Source organism: Amphiprion ocellaris, chromosome 6, assembly GCF_022539595.1.
Source record: "Amphiprion ocellaris isolate individual 3 ecotype Okinawa chromosome 6, ASM2253959v1, whole genome shotgun sequence".
Taxonomy (NCBI): Eukaryota; Metazoa; Chordata; class Actinopteri; family Pomacentridae; genus Amphiprion; species Amphiprion ocellaris.
The window spans coordinates 24600300-24616558 of NC_072771.1; the positions used below are offsets into that span (position 1 = coordinate 24600300).

The 16259-nt window shown below is 40.5% G+C and overlaps 1 protein-coding gene across 9 annotated transcripts; it reads right to left on the bottom strand.

The window, feature by feature from the left end:
• Window positions 1-57: 57 nt before the first annotated feature.
• Window positions 58-15731, bottom strand: git2a (G protein-coupled receptor kinase interacting ArfGAP 2a). Of its 9 annotated transcripts, none has more exons than XM_055011791.1 (21): window positions 15370-15730; window positions 12467-12600; window positions 11996-12108; window positions 11746-11851; window positions 11552-11638; window positions 11323-11453; window positions 11144-11238; window positions 10794-10839; window positions 9174-9222; window positions 9014-9086; window positions 8772-8869; window positions 8559-8670; window positions 8322-8464; window positions 8079-8228; window positions 5824-6072; window positions 4846-4935; window positions 3244-3326; window positions 2887-3078; window positions 2520-2651; window positions 1844-1907; window positions 58-1441 (listed from the first exon to the last, which is right to left on the bottom strand). In XM_055011791.1, the coding sequence occupies exons 1-21, from the start codon at window positions 15419-15421 to the stop codon at window positions 1229-1231; spliced, it is 2412 nt and encodes an 803-aa protein (XP_054867766.1). In that variant the 5' UTR covers window positions 15422-15730; the 3' UTR covers window positions 58-1228. The 9 variants fall into 9 exon arrangements, with proteins under 9 accessions (XP_054867766.1, XP_035803876.1, XP_054867768.1 ...); XM_035947983.2 differs by having other exon boundaries at window positions 9174-9225; XM_055011792.1 differs by having other exon boundaries at window positions 1304-1441; window positions 2491-2651; window positions 9174-9225.
• Between the last annotated feature and the right edge of the window lie 528 nt (window positions 15732-16259).

Consider the following 16259-nt stretch of genomic DNA (forward strand, 5'->3'; position numbering starts at 1 on the left):
GTGCACATTGTATTAATTCAACAAAAAAGTAAACATGATAAACAAACCACAAAAGGCTATAATTATAAATTACGTTTATTTAGAAAATAATTATTTTTCCGAAGTGCAGCTGAACAGCTACATCACGTACATCCCTGCACCCCATTTAAGCACAGAGAGGGACATAACTTTGACCAGATTTCAAAAAGAATTCTGAAACACTGGATGAGAATGAACATTGGGTTGCACAGTAATACAGGAGATGTCTCGAGCTCTATCCCATATGTTGCACATTAAATACAAAACTAGCAGCAATGGAACAGAGACCAAAACACATGGACATACATACAGTGTGGCTATTAGCTCTAAATACCTTAACATCACCAACAGGGAAATGGCACACAAGACTGTAGTATACGGTGCAGCGTGGAGCCTGTTAGAAACACACCAAATCATTATAACTTAATGCAGCAACATCTCTGTGCTGGTGAAGACTATAATTTGGCCCCTGAACAACTGTTACTTGCATTCATTGACTTGACAAATGGGCATACATAAATAGCTGCAATAAGTGCAGTGCAGACTGGATTACACCTGGACAGGGGACAGACCATATAAATAGTTTTTTCAATGCAACAAACATTAGCATTGCAGAGCTACAAAATGTGCATAAACAAAGTTCCCAACATTTCATGGAAGTTAACTAAATGGCCAGTTTGTTTTTGAATATTAAACTTTATGGTATGAGGATGTTTACACAGTGAAATAAGTGAGAGGAAGCTCCTTTAGCTACAAGTGTTTATAAGAGCATTCAATGACAATGATTTCATGACACATTTATGGCTTTTCAGCATCCATGTGTGGCTTTGGACTGATCACATTAACCTGTATCACCATTTGGATTTTCTGTACTGTGCTTAAGTCCTTCTCTCAATACAAGGTAGTGGCATTATGATTTTTTTTAGAGCGAGTTTACTCTCATTATTAAAGAGTAATCTACAAACAGGACATTTCCCCAGCCTGCATACTGGAAGTTAGAGAGAAATTGTGCTCCTATAATAGCTGGATATACCCAAGTAAAGACTTTCCCCTTGTCTCTTCGCCCAAAGTCGGCTTTAAATATTGTCAATGCTTATTCATAAATTAAAAAAACGACGCATGCATATACCACAAATACAAAACAAAACATTAAAAATATCTATAAAAACAAAACTGAGATGCTGAAGGCTTTGCAGCCCTGTAAGTGCTCTTAGTTGGTATTCTCCTTTGTGGTGATGGTAACAAGCTGCTTGGCTGCCTTGGCAATGTCATAAGCACATTGTATGACCTGCTGGGTGACCAGCTGCATGTCCGGTCCCGGGCCGCCCTCTGAAGGCACCGCCTTCCGGCACTCACCCTGAAGCCGGCAAGCACTGGAGGTCAACAAGCGCAGAGAGCCTCTCACAGTCTCTGAGCGAGGCTTCTGCAGAGGAAGGTTAAAATGTCTTAATACCAATGGAAAGGGTCTGTTTAAATGTTCGTACAGATTAGTGTACATGATTTGCAAGCACACTGGCCTCTGATAGCCTGGATATGAACCTCACTGAAACGTTCTTTAATTTACCAACCATACTCTCTTTTCTTTTTACACACTTAAGAGTAAATTTATATATTTGACATACAATAACATAAGTATATATGATCAAGCTGTTGCATTTTTATTGGTGTATAAAACTAAGTCAAATCAGCAACTGGCACAAGTGAAAATATTGCTGCTTATTTTAAAACTTTGGTAACTGTGCTTGCAATAGCTCAAAAACATCAAAGTAAATAGTTGTCTGAATTATTAATTCTCTTCAGGCAAAATAATATTGGATTTTCATACCTTGGGAAAGAGAGCAGCCATTTCTGTCACAGCCACATGTATTCTTTCTGAGCAGGGTATGAAGCTGTGAGGAGACAGGATTTGTATTAATGTCAAATTCACACAAATCTCAAAATTATAAATAAATTATACAAATATAATAATTCTGCAATTACAAGATAGTTATGCAATTTATTATTTCCAATATATTTCAAATAACTGTATATTAACCAATAGGTATCACTAGCAAGTGAATTTACAGAGTAAGGTACCGTTTACTTTTCACATCACACCATGCAACACCATCTTCCACTGCAGGTTAACATCAACTAAAAACACATGCTATTTAACAGACATTTTTAGCATCCTAACCACAAGGCACATTGATTTTATGACACAATTCTGTATTTAATAATTATGACTACTCAGAAGAAACATAAATACACTGTCAGCTGTGTAAGTAAGTCACTGCATAGATAAAACTTACCTTCTCTAACTAACTAAAGTGAATTCAAAGTCTGTGCTTGAAGAGAGAAAACCTTGAACGAAGGGAAGTTTTAAAACATTTATTCATGCAGTTGCATATCACAGAAAAAGAGATGGCGTGTTAGCAGGTGAGACAGAACAGAAGAAGAAACTGTGTCAGGCAGAGGAAAATAAAACTGTGCCTGGGAGGCAGGGACAGAAGCCAGAGTACCAGGAGGTGGGGTCAGGGGACCGGAGGCTGAGGGGCTGAAGGGGAGAGGGAGCCTTCTCAGCCCAGGGCACCAGAGTGCTGAAGCATCCCAGGCTGTGCCTGAGCCGACGTATACCTTCACGCTCACATGGTCTGATCACAGGAGTGACGGATGGGACACCAAAACATCATGACAGTGAAGACACAATGGAAGCAGAATGAGGGGGGAAGAATGAAAATAGCCCCAAAAAAGGGAAATGACAGAACATAGAAACAACTAATAGTGATAGAACGCTGATAAAAATAAGAAGAACTTAAGGTTTAAAGGAAATGAATGCGAACGTTCAGATTCAGATTCTTTCTTTTCACTTTCTTTCTTTTTGCTGACCTGTCATGCTTGTTCTCCTGAGCAGCTCGCAGCAGCTCTTGGATGTTCTTGGTGATCTGCTCGGTTTTGCGGATGACGTCCTCGGTGCTGGGAAGTGTTGGGTCTGACTCCATCTCCAGGTCATCCAGCTCAGGGATGGAGCTGCCTTCTCCCAGCCAGCCGCTGCTCCTCAGCCTCCCTCTCCTGGAAAAACTGCAGAGACAAACATCACAAGAAATCAGCCTTTCTGCCAAAACCCCTGTTTAAAGTTTTCAACAATTTAACTGTACTTGAAAACCCCTTACAAGTGAGTCAGAAAACAGTTTGGACCTTCACACTTCTGTTAGTATAAACTGTTACACTGGGTGATGCACTTACCCTGAATCATCCATTTCAGAGTCATTGAACGTGTTGTCATAGTCACTTTCTGGCATGCTGCTTTGCTTCTCAAACTTTGAGGCCTGGAAGGAAGAGGAATGACAAAAAACTAAACTCATACTGTTTAAGATGATGTTATTGATGATACAAACCAGAAACGGCTGCGGTGAAGTCCCACTTTCAATACTTCACATTAAATGAATCACCAAAAAACATATCTTGCAAATGTAATCCTTTCTGTTTGCCGACATGAAATGGTACAACAATGTCAAAGTGGAATATAAACAAGTAGAAGTAATGCAGAACAAGCCAGTAAAGCTGTGAAGCGAGAGCACAATCAATTTAAAGAATTCATTACAGGATTAGTAAAACTGTTATGCAGATTGTGTATTCAGATGAGCATGACGTATTACTCACCTGCTTAAAAACAACCCTTATCTTCTTTCATTCTAATGAAAATGATCATCAGTATGTTTTTGATTAATGTTAACTTGAGTATGACATTTATTTTTGCTCCTGAAGTAAGAGTGAACTCATGTGTGACAGTTGAAACAGTCAAACAAAGAGCCAATACTAAGAATCAGCAACAAATGTCCAGAAACATTACATCATGACAGCATGACACAAGCTTTAGTCATTCTCCAAACTGAAGAGAACCCCAGAGGGTCATAATTTCTGAATGGCAAAGATGAATTCATAAGCAAAACTAAATCTTACACACAATAGGATCGTCACACAAGATCAGCTTCACTGTAACTTTATGCAGGTTCAACGTCAGACTCAGAGCTACATTTAATAACAGGAAGCAAAGACAAACAAGTGCACACATGCCACACAGGCCTATAGTACAACATCTTCATACATATCCCACTGATCTACGTCCAAGAATCCGAACAAAGTCCTCTTCTTGCATGCTGTACAAAATGCACCGCAGCACAGCTAGGCTTGCCTTAGGAAATGTGATTAGCTCACACATAGAGATAAATCTCTGTTCTGTCTCAACAGATGATCAGTCTTTTCAGACTGCAAACCACTCCTGGATCACTACTGTATTTAGGTGTTGCAGAACTGAGAGGAAGCTGATTGAAGCTCACTGTGCAAAAACAGCCAAAGGTTTGTTAGAGACAAGGTGAAAATAACTTCTTGACACTAAGGGTATTTGAAATGAAACAAATCAAATTGTCTAGAATATACATTTAACGGTTTGCCTCCTTTGTGTTTACAGACAAGTTGTTATTTTATAAAGTCAAACACCATTAACAAACCCTGGACAACCAAACTTTTTCAACATCATGGATTCTGCTGCACAGAAAGACATTAACAGCTGCTGCATCACAAGCAACTTTCTGCTCTGTGTCCAGCGGTCAGGCAGAGGTTTTGCCTTTACAAAACTACACAATTCCATTTGTTTAGCGGTGCAATGGGGATGATGCTGATGAAGGCAGGTATTTGATGGTGAGGGCAGCCAGTGGAGGGATGGCTCATGCAGCAGGGCAGATAACGAGAGCGGAGGAAGGTGAGGGAGGAGGAACAGGTAGAAACAGGCTCTGAGGAGATTTGCCGAGTCCCACGAGAAGTGGACCGAGTGAGGATGTACTTAACCTTTTGAGCACTGTCGTCCTTTGACCAAGACAGGGTGGATGGAAATGAGGGGAGGGATGAAGAGGTGGTCACAAAAGCGCCCCTTTCAGTCTAAAGACAGGGTTCAAATCACATTTTAAGCACATAGATGTCTGAAATTAACAGAGAAGCGTTTATACAGGCTAAATAAGAAGCTGAAAGGAGATTCCTCGCCCAGTGTTTCTTCAAACCAGGTGGAGCTCAGTCAGAAGCTGTATGATGAGAATGGAGTTGATGGAAACTGTTTCTGTGCAATGACCATGAGTGACAGATATTCAAATATACAAAATATTCAGTAGACAACTCAAAGGAGATTGGTTGTTTTTACAGATCATCCTCCTACATTTAATTCCTGACCTTCAAAATATTTTATTTCTGATCAGTGTACAAAACATATGAGGCTGGCAGCTGATTTACCAAGAGAGAAGTACTAGAAAGATAGGATTCATAGGTTCAACTTTACCTCCATAAATGTCTCATGTGAATCAAACTGAGAGTCCAAACAGATGAGAAGTTAAAGTGAGTGTGTGAATTCATCATGCATTACAAAAACACAGAGTATTTGTATGGTAGTTTTAATGCTTCATCAACATAAAACACAGTACAAACCTTCAAAGTTTATCAAAACAACAGCATCTCTTTGCTCGTACAACTAAGTTTCATCTAACAAAGAAGCGGCACTCCCGTAAACAACAGATACATGCAAATAACGTGTCGATGTTTCTGAAATGGCCAAAATGGGTTGTGACTGGCTGTGTTAAATGCATGACATTGTGCTTTTTGATGACTTATTCTTTGATGCAGCAAAAGATACCCAGTGGCAAATGAGAAACAAACAAAAAAAAGCAAAGAAGGCAGAGGGAAATGTTTGCAGACAGGGTGAAGACATGAGGGAGAGTCATGGAAAGAGGGCAGTGGAGAGGAAAGGGCAAAGGAGAGCAGGGAACAGGTCTTACTTACATGAGGTGGGAAGGGTTGCAGGGTGGGGATACCCTCCTCTGGGTAGGGAGTTTCCCCTTTAGGGAGATAGGGCTTCAGGCCTGAGCCGGTCTCATACATAGACATGGGCCGACTGGCCCGCGCAGACTGCCGCCGTTTCAGGGCTGAGGGGCTGGAAGGGTCGGGGTAGTCTGTACCGCTGGGGATCTGATAGATATTGGTTGTGACCTGCCGCCTGAGAGACGTGTTCTCGCTTTGCAGAGAGTGAAGCTGGAAGAGACGTTCAGCAATACACTAAGAGGAGCTCTCAGCAAAGCAAGCTTTGTTTCCTGTTCTGATCTATTTTTTACAGCAAACCATTTCAAATTTTATCCCATTGTGTCTCTAAATATTTAGACGTTGATAGTCTCCTACTGTCAGCATGATAAATCACTTAACTCTGCCACGGTTTTAATTTGGCAGGAATAATAAACATCTCTGTGGATATCATATCATGCAATTTGAAAACCTATCCTTTTCTGCCACAAATATACAAAATCTGAAGCTGCTTCGGCAACAATGAATTTCAGAGAAGCTCGTGGTTACGAACAGAGCGTTTGCTAAAGCTTCAGAGACATATTAGCTTAGCATGACTGCACTTATAGAAAAATGTAACCCAGTACATTTTCTATAAGAATAATCTGTTTTTCTACAAAATCCACAAACGTAAACATCCTTCATTGTTACTGAAACAGCTCCAGAGTAAATTTACTTGATGACAACATCCAGCGGTTTGAGACAAACTCAAATAAACAAAGTCTCATTTGAACCACCTAACATCACAGGAATAACATGAATTTTGCTTTAGAGAGCAGTTTCTCTTGGTCTAAAAATGCAAAGCAAGTGATAAGCAAGCAAAAGACTGTTGCACAGGTAAGCAACGTAGGTGCAGATCAAGTGAAAGATGTCACTATAGTACAGACAGATTGACTCAAGAGTTATGAAAACAGGCATTCAAGAATTAAATGAATGCAATTACTTGCATTCAATACACAGAAAATGAGAGATTTTGTGCACTAGTCAGTAAAAGTGGGAATGCAGTAGGGTTTGGTTGCTAACTTCTGAGTCGAATTAAATTTGAAGACTGATTTGTTTCTGAACCGATATTTAAATGTGAAATAGCTGTACTGACAACATGGGAAACATCTGGCCTTTGAAATCTATAAAATACATAATGACAAGCTGTGTGTCCTGCCTGTTTTCTCTACCGCATCTGTCAGAATGTGGTCTTTGTTGATCATCTGTTTAACCGTAAGTTAACACACTGTACGTAACAGTGAAAGAATACCCTTGAGTGCAAGTAAGGCTCACAAGTAGCAACTAAAGGGTTAAATCATCTACATCTACCTTCTAAACAGTCAAATAAAAGCACTGTAAACGTAAGAAAACAAAACTGTAACCTCACTGTCAGGGGTTCATGTTAACAAAATAAGAACATTTTAGATCAAAAACTGTAACTTCCTGAATAGTTTGGGTGTAGCAAGATAAAAACTGCTAAGTCGAAGTGTATTACATACATTTGTCTCAAACATAACATGTCACATCTATAAATCAGCAGTTCAGTGTAACACAGTAACAGTATTCCCACCTGAGGTGTGGGCTTTCTGTGAAAATACCATGAAATGTAACCACTTAGTAAATATGCAAAACAATGACTCCACAACAGACGTTATCAAAAACAACAGCTGTAAATAATCCAAAAACATTCTAGGCAGTAAACACAGTGATGAAGCAAGGCACACACATACAATTCCAGTTAGTCAATATGCATCATAAAGGGATTAAAAACCACTCACAGTAACATCATGCTTTTTCTTATAACATGCTTGTTAGTAACATTAGACGACTGCTTTAAGTCAAATTTATAAATTACAAAAAAAGGGTGAAACTTTTTGTTATGAAATGGTGTCAGGGCGCATTTTTTCTTTTAAAAACCACACAAAAAACAAACCAACATATAAAAAAACTCAATTTTACAAGCTCTGAAATGGAACATGCTAGCCAAAACAAAAGGTGGACCAGTGGGGTGTCACGGCAGCCTCATCTTGAAGCAGCCTATTGAGGTAGCTCGGCCCTCATTACAACCCTCAGGCTGGGCCTCCTCACCACAAAGCCGATCACACCAGCCAGGAGAAGAGCTCTGCTGACCGCTGTGCCCTCCCCCCTCCCCAACTCAACCTCCCCTCCCGGTCCGGCCCCCGGTGTTAGTGATCTTATTGGTGGAGCGCGGTGGATACCTTTTTCTGCATCAGCCTCAGCTCATCACTCAGGTTGTTGTTGGCTTTCATGAGCTGCTGGATCTTGGCTTCGGACACAGACAGTGCATTTTTCACATCCATGTATTCTTGCATAGTAATAGGGCCATCTGAGAGGTCAGAGTCCAGGCTCTGTTGGTGACAGGAGTCAAAAAGACAAAAAGGTGAAGGCACCAAAAGAGACAATATGTCTTTTAGGAATTTGTGAAGATTATGCCAGAATACCTTGGTCCTATCCCCTTTGCTTGAGGGAAGCTCTTGATCTGTATCCTCATCGGATGCTACACTATCATAGTCAGGCTGGTCGTTGTCCTGGCTATCACTACAATGTCTGACAGCCACGCTCTTCAGGATAAGTTCAACATTGTCTAGAATGAAGGGGAGCAGAATGGAACAGTGTATATCCACACTACACTTAGGTTTTAGGAGGACTTTGGAATAATGAAACATGAAGATACTGACCTTTGGGGCTGGCCATTAAATTCCCTTGTTGTCTGCGCTTTGCATCGCTTAATATGTCGATCACCAGAGTAGCAAATTCATGTGCATTAAATCTCGCGAGCTTCTGTCGTCCCTAAATATGAAATACAGCGCTGCATCAGCAGTATTCAATATAATGTTAAAGTAATAATAGCAACTAAGTGTTTGCACTGGAGTTCTGTGCAGCTGACTTGCCTGGTTTCGCGTTGATGAATACTCTGGATTCACAGGAAGGAAAGGAACCACAGTTGTCTCCGTCACCAGGGTGCTGTGATTCTGTGTAGCCAACCACACTGCAAATAATGAGATCAGAGGTGTTTAGAAGTCTGAGTGCTGCTGCAACACTAGTGGAGGCTTTAAGGAGCAAGGACGATCCGCTACAGATGTCTTCTCTGGATACACGACAGAACAGCTTTTACTGCTTAGTTTCACTTTACCTGCATCGGTCTCTCGTCTGTCCACTTCATCATACACATCCATAGCCAGCTCCTCAAATAAATGATTACTGAGCTGCATGAAAATGACGAAATCACACTTAGCAAGAAGAGAAGCAAGAGCTCAGAATCGGTAAATACGAAACACTACAAAAATACTTACAGACTGCAGTTTCTTCTTTGCTGCTTTTGCCAGCTCTGATAAATCTAAACTGCTACAAACAGAAAAAAAACAACTTTCATAAACATATAATGATGGATTGATACTGTAAGTCAACACAATGAACACTCTTAATAATACTTACATGTTTCTGATCCATTAAAAGACAGCATTAAAAGAGATCACATGTATGATTTAAAGTGAGAAAGCCAGTGATTGTTCAGTTTTTTCTGCTTATTTGTATATAGAGCTTCTTGGGTATGTCAACTACTGCACTGGGTCTGTGTGCTCTAACAAAGATAATAGATACTACAGCAAGCTCAACAGCGTGTCAGAACAGGCCTCAGAGCAAAACTACAACCAGAGGTAACTGCTGCACTGCACTCTCTTCGTAGGCTAAGTCACTGACATGGACACATGTTCATTTACAAACAGTCAATATACACTGATCAGCCAAAACATTAAAACCACTGACTTGTAAAGTGGTTAGCATTGACTACCTTGTTACAATGTCACCTGTAAAGGTGTGACACATATGATGCAGCAAGTGGCCAGTTTGGTCTTAAAGTGGATGTGTTACAAACATTTAAAAATTGGCAGGTGTGGAGAACCGAGTCGCTTTGACATGGTCCAAATTATGATGACTAAGTCACAGAGCATCTAGACAACAGCAGGTCTTGTGAGTGTTCCCAGTACGCAGTAGTTTAGTAACTATAAAAGTGATCCAAGGAAGGACGGCCAGTGAACCAGTGACAAAGGTGTGGGCGCTCCAGGCTCAGTGATGTGGGGAGTGAAGGCTGGCCCTTGTGGTCTGCTCTGAAAGAAGCTCTACTGTAGCACAAATTGCTGAAATTGTTAATGCTGGATATGACAGAATGGTGTCAGAGCACATAGTGCAGTGCAGCTTGCTGTGTATGAGGTTTCATAGCTGCAGAATGGTGCCCATGCTGACGCTGTCCACTATTAAAAGCACCTATAATCGGCACAAGACAATCAGGACTGGCCAGTTGAAGAGGTTGGCCTTCTCTGATGTATCACATCTTATTTTACATCCTGTGGAAGCCAGGTGTGTTTACATCATTTAGCTGGAAAAACACTGGCATCAGGATGCACTATGGAAAGACAGGCAAGCTTCCCGAGGTAGTGTGATGCTCTGGATAATGTTCAGCTGAGAAATGTTGGGTCCTGACATCCATGTGGATGTTACTCTGACATGTACTATCTACCAAACATTGTTGCACAACAAGCACACCATATCATGGCAATAATTATTCCCTGATGATAGTGGCCTCTCTTGGTTGGATAAATCTCCCTGTCACACTGCAAAAATTGTTCAGGAATGGCTTGAGGAACACAACAAACAATCCAAGCCATTGACTTGGCCTCCAAATTCGATAGTTTTTGATCCGATCAAGCATCTATAGGATGTGGTGGAAAATCAACCTGCCTGCTAATATCTTTGTGCCTGATACTACAGGACACCTTCAGAGATCTGATTCATGTCTCGACTGGTCAAAGATATTGTGGCAGTATGAGTAGGACCAACACATTACTATGCAGTTCCTGCTGGTGTTGTGGCTGATCAGTGTACACTACGCTGATTTATAGCTTCTTCTTTCTTACCTGTCAGCCATTTGTGGAACAATGAAATGTTGACCATTTTTATGATCTGAAAGTAACAACAAAACAGTTCTGGATAAGTGCCAAAATCATTGTTTTATACTTACGGGAAATGAGCACACTTTCTATTAAATATAACTTTAAAAAAAGGCAGATAGGCAGTATTTATAGGGCAAATTAAATACAGTGAGCTTTTGTTCTTAATTGTCACATAGTTTAAATTTTATATCAGGTTTTAGGTAACTTGCTAATCACAGAAAATTCCCTACCCTTTTCCACTACACAAACATATAATTTAATGCACATATTGTGTGACCTGAAGCTGTTTCTTTACAGTTGTGTCACTTCCATACCTGGTTTTCTCCCACACAAGTAAAACGCCAAGCGATCAGTCAGCTCATACTGAATCTCCACCAGCCTATCTGCCAGGTCATGCTGGCCAGCTTCTCTACAAAGACACATAGGAAAAATATGTAATTTAAAACTGCCAAAAGCACCAAACAAGTCATTAAGAATATGTGTGTAGACTTACCTTGCATAGTCAATGGGAGTTTTGCCGTTGCTGTCTGGGGCTCCAGGATCTGCCCCATAAACAGTTAATAGTTCAGCCTGAGATACTTGCCCTGCCTTTGCAGCTACATGCAAGGGAGTGTTTCCCTTTTCCTGGGGGAAGCATTAAGACAACAAACCATTGTGAGCAAAAAATCAACAGAAAAGTTCATGCAAAAATGGAAATGCTGGCTTTAAACACCGATTCTTACAGGGTGAAAAAAATTTGCTTGTGCTCCCAGAGACAGCAACCTCAAACAAGTCTCGAGGTTACCGGTGCGTACACTTGAGTGAAGTTGCTTGAAAAAAAAAAAAACAAAAACACATACATCTGTGATTAGAAAACGCATAACAGCAAAGCTTTGTGCAAAGACATATTTCACTGTGAGCAGCCATTTCTCCTCACCTTGCTTAAGTCCTTGGCTGTTGAGCTGTCATCCTCCCGGCAAGGCATGCGATGGACAAACGCCAGCATTTGATATTTGGCTTTTATAAACTCTGATTTGTTTGGGCTTTTGCAGCAACATGAAACACAGACATGAGAGAGGCTGTGATTGAGCAAGCAGGCACATATCAACACTGGAAGTTTCACAATTAAAGCTTTCTCTGGCAAACAAAAAGTACTCCATAATCATTTGCAAAAATTTATGACTCACTGGAGTTTGTCCTGAGGGTTGGCCTTGCGTTTTCCACTCATCACAGATGCAGGGTCCAGGAGGGAGTGCTCCCATATTGAGTTTGCACCATTGCTGTATAATGTCTGCACCATCTGTGTTAAATGAGAAAGCATTCAGTAAAATAATTGATTTAGACTGCACAATGCTGACCGGCTGTTAACAATTCCCTTCCTGAACAGCTATTTTTGAACAAAATCAATATACCTCAGCAGGATCTGATGCCCGCTCTTGTCAACATTTATCTTGAGCACAGATACAGGCCTGCTGAATTTCAAGCTGCAGTAATGCAGATGGTCTGCAAGTATAATGTAATCTCAAGGCATTTCAGGGGTGGCAATTCAGCCTGTACCCAATATAAGCTACAAGAAAGGTGACAATTTCACAGAAAAGTTGCAGATGCATGGCAAAAGCGAACATAAATATACATTACTTCTGTGTGCGGTTATTTACCTGCAGTTGTGTGGGAGGCCATGGCGTGTGCGTCAGGTGGCGGACTTGGGAGCTATGTCTGCCCAGACTTCGATGAACACTGCAGCACTCATCACAAATCAACACACCCCTGTTCACCGAGGCCCAGCGAGGTTCTGAGAAGAGAGAAAACCACAAAGTTTAAAAAAAACAAAAAAAAACAAAAAAAAACACTTGGAATAATCTGATAAATGTCAACTGATTAAAGTTAACAATCAGATAAAAGTAAAGTATTTTATCTGGCAGCTCTCGGGTTTGATTTGCTTGTCTATGCTAAGGCAGTTAAAAATGTATGATAGTCATTTCTCTTTTTCTTCATATTCTGTACAGTCATTCAAATCACAGATGTGCTTCTCGTATCAACCTTCTTTTTCTCAGCACCACACTGGACCCGTGAACTTCCTACTTACGGAACTGTAAATCGACTCGTACTTGTAGGTGCTTACAGGTTACAGCTGGTAATATTCTTCATTTTTGTTACTGTCTCCAAACTCAAGAAATAAAATCCATACCATGACCAATTCCAAAACTTACTACAAAGACCTCAGGGAGTCAGTTCCACATAAACCATCCTGCAGTCAGAAATATTCACTAGAACACTAAATGTGTGTTCATGAGCAGCTGAAAATGTACTCCTGCTTGAGCAACATCTGCTGAAATCTAGTGCCCCACTGTTTCAGGAAAAGACTGAGGAATCCATAAAGAGACATTTCTCATCTTCAATGTTTATATCTTCATCTTTTCCTTTGAAACCACTGAGTCTGAATAACCATCTCAGACCACTAAAAGCATTATTTAGGCAAATGCAACAAATATTATACTGTAAACTGCTACATAAAAGTTATTCATGGTTAAACCTTTTCATTATCACAACATGCTGCAAGGAGGGTTTCAGACGTCATGCAGACATACACAATGCAAGCGAAAAGAAAGGACGAAAAGGAAAAAGGCAAAACCCGCTGGGCAGTAATGAGGGGAGCCATAACAGTCATTGAAGGCCTTATTGAGTACATGTTTAGGTGAAGCCACACATTGTGTAAAAAGGAAGTGAAAACTTGCAGTTGTAGGTTGAAGCACCTCCAAATAGAGCAGCTTCCTCTTTCAAAACATTGTAAAGACAGTACCAGACAAAGGAAGAATTTCATAGCTGAGCATTATAGAGCTGCATATTCAGGTGTTAGAAATAGAGACAGAGTGCACTTACAAGTTAGAGCATACTCTGTGACCAAAATAAATATGTTTACTTAACCTTGACCTATTTAGCACACTTCATCTGGTATGAATGTCCCAGAGTTGTACCGTTTTCCATCTGCACAGAGACTTTCTGACAGTAAACATCTCAAGATCAAAAACACTGTAAATACATACAGCACTCCTACAGCCGATGAACTGTTCAGCAGATTGAGTGACTGGCAGCGTGACAGGACAGACACTCAAGACTGTAAATGGCTTAACAGCAACTGAGGTGCAGGAGCAACAGCTGCAGGGGTTGCTGCTCAGATTCTGGCTGATGGTCCCCAGTTTTCCTCCTAACAACTCTCCAACTAGACCTGAGCATTAGTGCTGACATGCCTCTTTTACCCTTTCCTCAACAAGTGCTGCTAAATATAAGACCACATCTTGAAAGTCTAAAAATATTCACACCCAACAACTGGTAACAGCCATATGGCGGGGCAATCCAGGCCAGCTGCTGTGGGGACCTCGGGGTTAACTAATATGAATGACATGATGACAGACAAGGTTCTTAATATTTGGCATACTTTTGCTCTTCTCAATTCCACTGAACAGTAAACAAGTTAACAGTATAAGTGTCTTCTATACTAGTTTAGAATCTTCTAAAAAAAACAAACACACATATATGTTTCTATCTTTACAGTATATCACATTTACGATACATAGTGGCGCCCCAGGAGAAAAATCTCTTCTGCATTGAGAGTATGAGGCCAGTTCACTCGGCATCCTGTTTTGCTTCCTGTGCCTGCAGAAAAATATCACGTCATGTCTATACAAACGGGACTTTTGAAAGTATCTCAGTAACAATGCAACATTTATTCCAGCTTTCACAGACACAAATGATTGTAAAAGCCAAAATCACATTTTTCTGTCCTCTAAGACTATAAGGAATAAATAGATCTCTGTTCAAAGATGCTGGCATTAGTCTGATGTCACATAAAGGAAATAAGATTAAGTTATCTCATCTGGACTAATAAATCTTTGCGGATTCTGTAGGATCTTAAGTGGTGAAATCTGACCAACTAGGAAAAAGACGTGGGTTTAAGATGTAAACATTTATGTTTCGCGCTAACTTTTTAACAGCAAACCTTTAAAATAATCAGTGGAGGGAAAAACCATGCCATTACATACAGTCATTCCTCATTAGCACTAGTTCAGCTCAGTCACACACTGTCAACATGGGACACCCTGCCAGGAGACGACTGACTTTTTATGAATGATGCAGTCATCCCAACTGTACTTCAGACTTAACAGGGAGCTTATAGAGCACTTTCCTACAGTTCTAGGATTACATTTCATAATGGATGATTACATTTCAAATATGCTGGAAAAGCCTACATGCCACTTCTGCTGTGAGAAACATTCAAACAACAACTGTGCAATAAATATAATTTAATATAATGTAATTGGCACATATCATCCACACTTGGCTGGTAATTTTAACCAAGCAACAGTGTAAAAAAACACAGCTGCTTCTTAAGTCAACAACTTCCCCTGCTATAACAACAGTAAACTGCACGCCTAAATTGCTGTAAAGAAGAAAGAAGCGTGTGGCAGCACTGATAATCTTATTTAATCCAGCTTTGGCTACTGCAGAAGCAAACGTCAGTAGGTAAAAAACAGCTAAACAATGCAGGGATTGATTTACTTACCTGGAACACTACAATCTGCGCACACCTCGGTGTTCCGCAGGCGTTTAGACATCCTTTACTGGGGAAGAAATGCCTTTTAAAATGAGCGCAGTATTATGTCCGTTATGCTAACCATTGATTACTGTGTGCAGATGCCTTCCGCGTTAGCTAAACCAAGCTAATTAAAAACAATCCGAGCAACGACCTGCTACGATACTTCACTTGACTGTTGCTAGCCACTTCGTGTTGGCTGCCGTCTGCGTTACAACCATTTCCTCACAGGACTGAGTACAATGTTGCTTTCCTGCGAGTTAGCTGACTTAGCAGCGCCCACCTGACTAGCTAACTAGCCTCTGCCCATTTGAGCCTCTGGTAGGCAGCAGCACTCACAGCCGCTCTAACAGGCAGCTGCACCGTGACCCCCTATGGGGATACTGTGCCCACTGTTTGGCCTCTCAGGATATAAATTTGTTAAAATAACAGGTATAAGGCCTCTTTGTAAAATTGATGCAGTAAATTTCTTTCTTTCTTCTTTGTAAATCTTCATTTAAGAATAACTCCCCCATATGGCGCAATATTTTTGGTTAAATTTGCCGCAATTTTGGTCAGTGCACAACCTGACAGACCTAACTGAGGGACTAAACTTGAATATAGTCCCACGATCTGGAGGTGAGTTTGATTTATTCAATTTTTGAGACGGTATAAATCTACTCTGTTTTACAGCGAATAATGGGCCGACACATGATGAATTTCCATTCACCGGGAGACTTTAAAAAAATACATATTGCGCATCAAAATCCGTCTTTCATTTCTAAATAAAATAACAGGAAAATATAAAATCAATTCAAATGTGTCAGTGCCCCGCATTGAGGACTTGTTCAATAAAACCTTCGGAGTTACAAAGTGTACCA

What these genes read in the sequence shown, in the direction of transcription:
- git2a (XM_035947983.2), bottom strand. Translation starts at nt 15,421, where the DNA reads ATGTCTAAACGCCTGCGGAACACCGAGGTGTGCGCAGATTGTAGTGTT. An exon ending in GTTCCACAAATGGCTGACAG is followed by an intron (nt 9,226 to 10,793) that starts GTAAGAAAGAAG and finishes TTCTGTTTGTAG; the next exon opens with CAGTTTAGATTTATCAGAGC. An exon ending in ATTCATCAACGCGAAACCAG is followed by an intron (nt 8,671 to 8,771) that starts GCAAGTCAGCTG and finishes TTTCATATTTAG; the next exon opens with GGACGACAGAAGCTCGCGAG.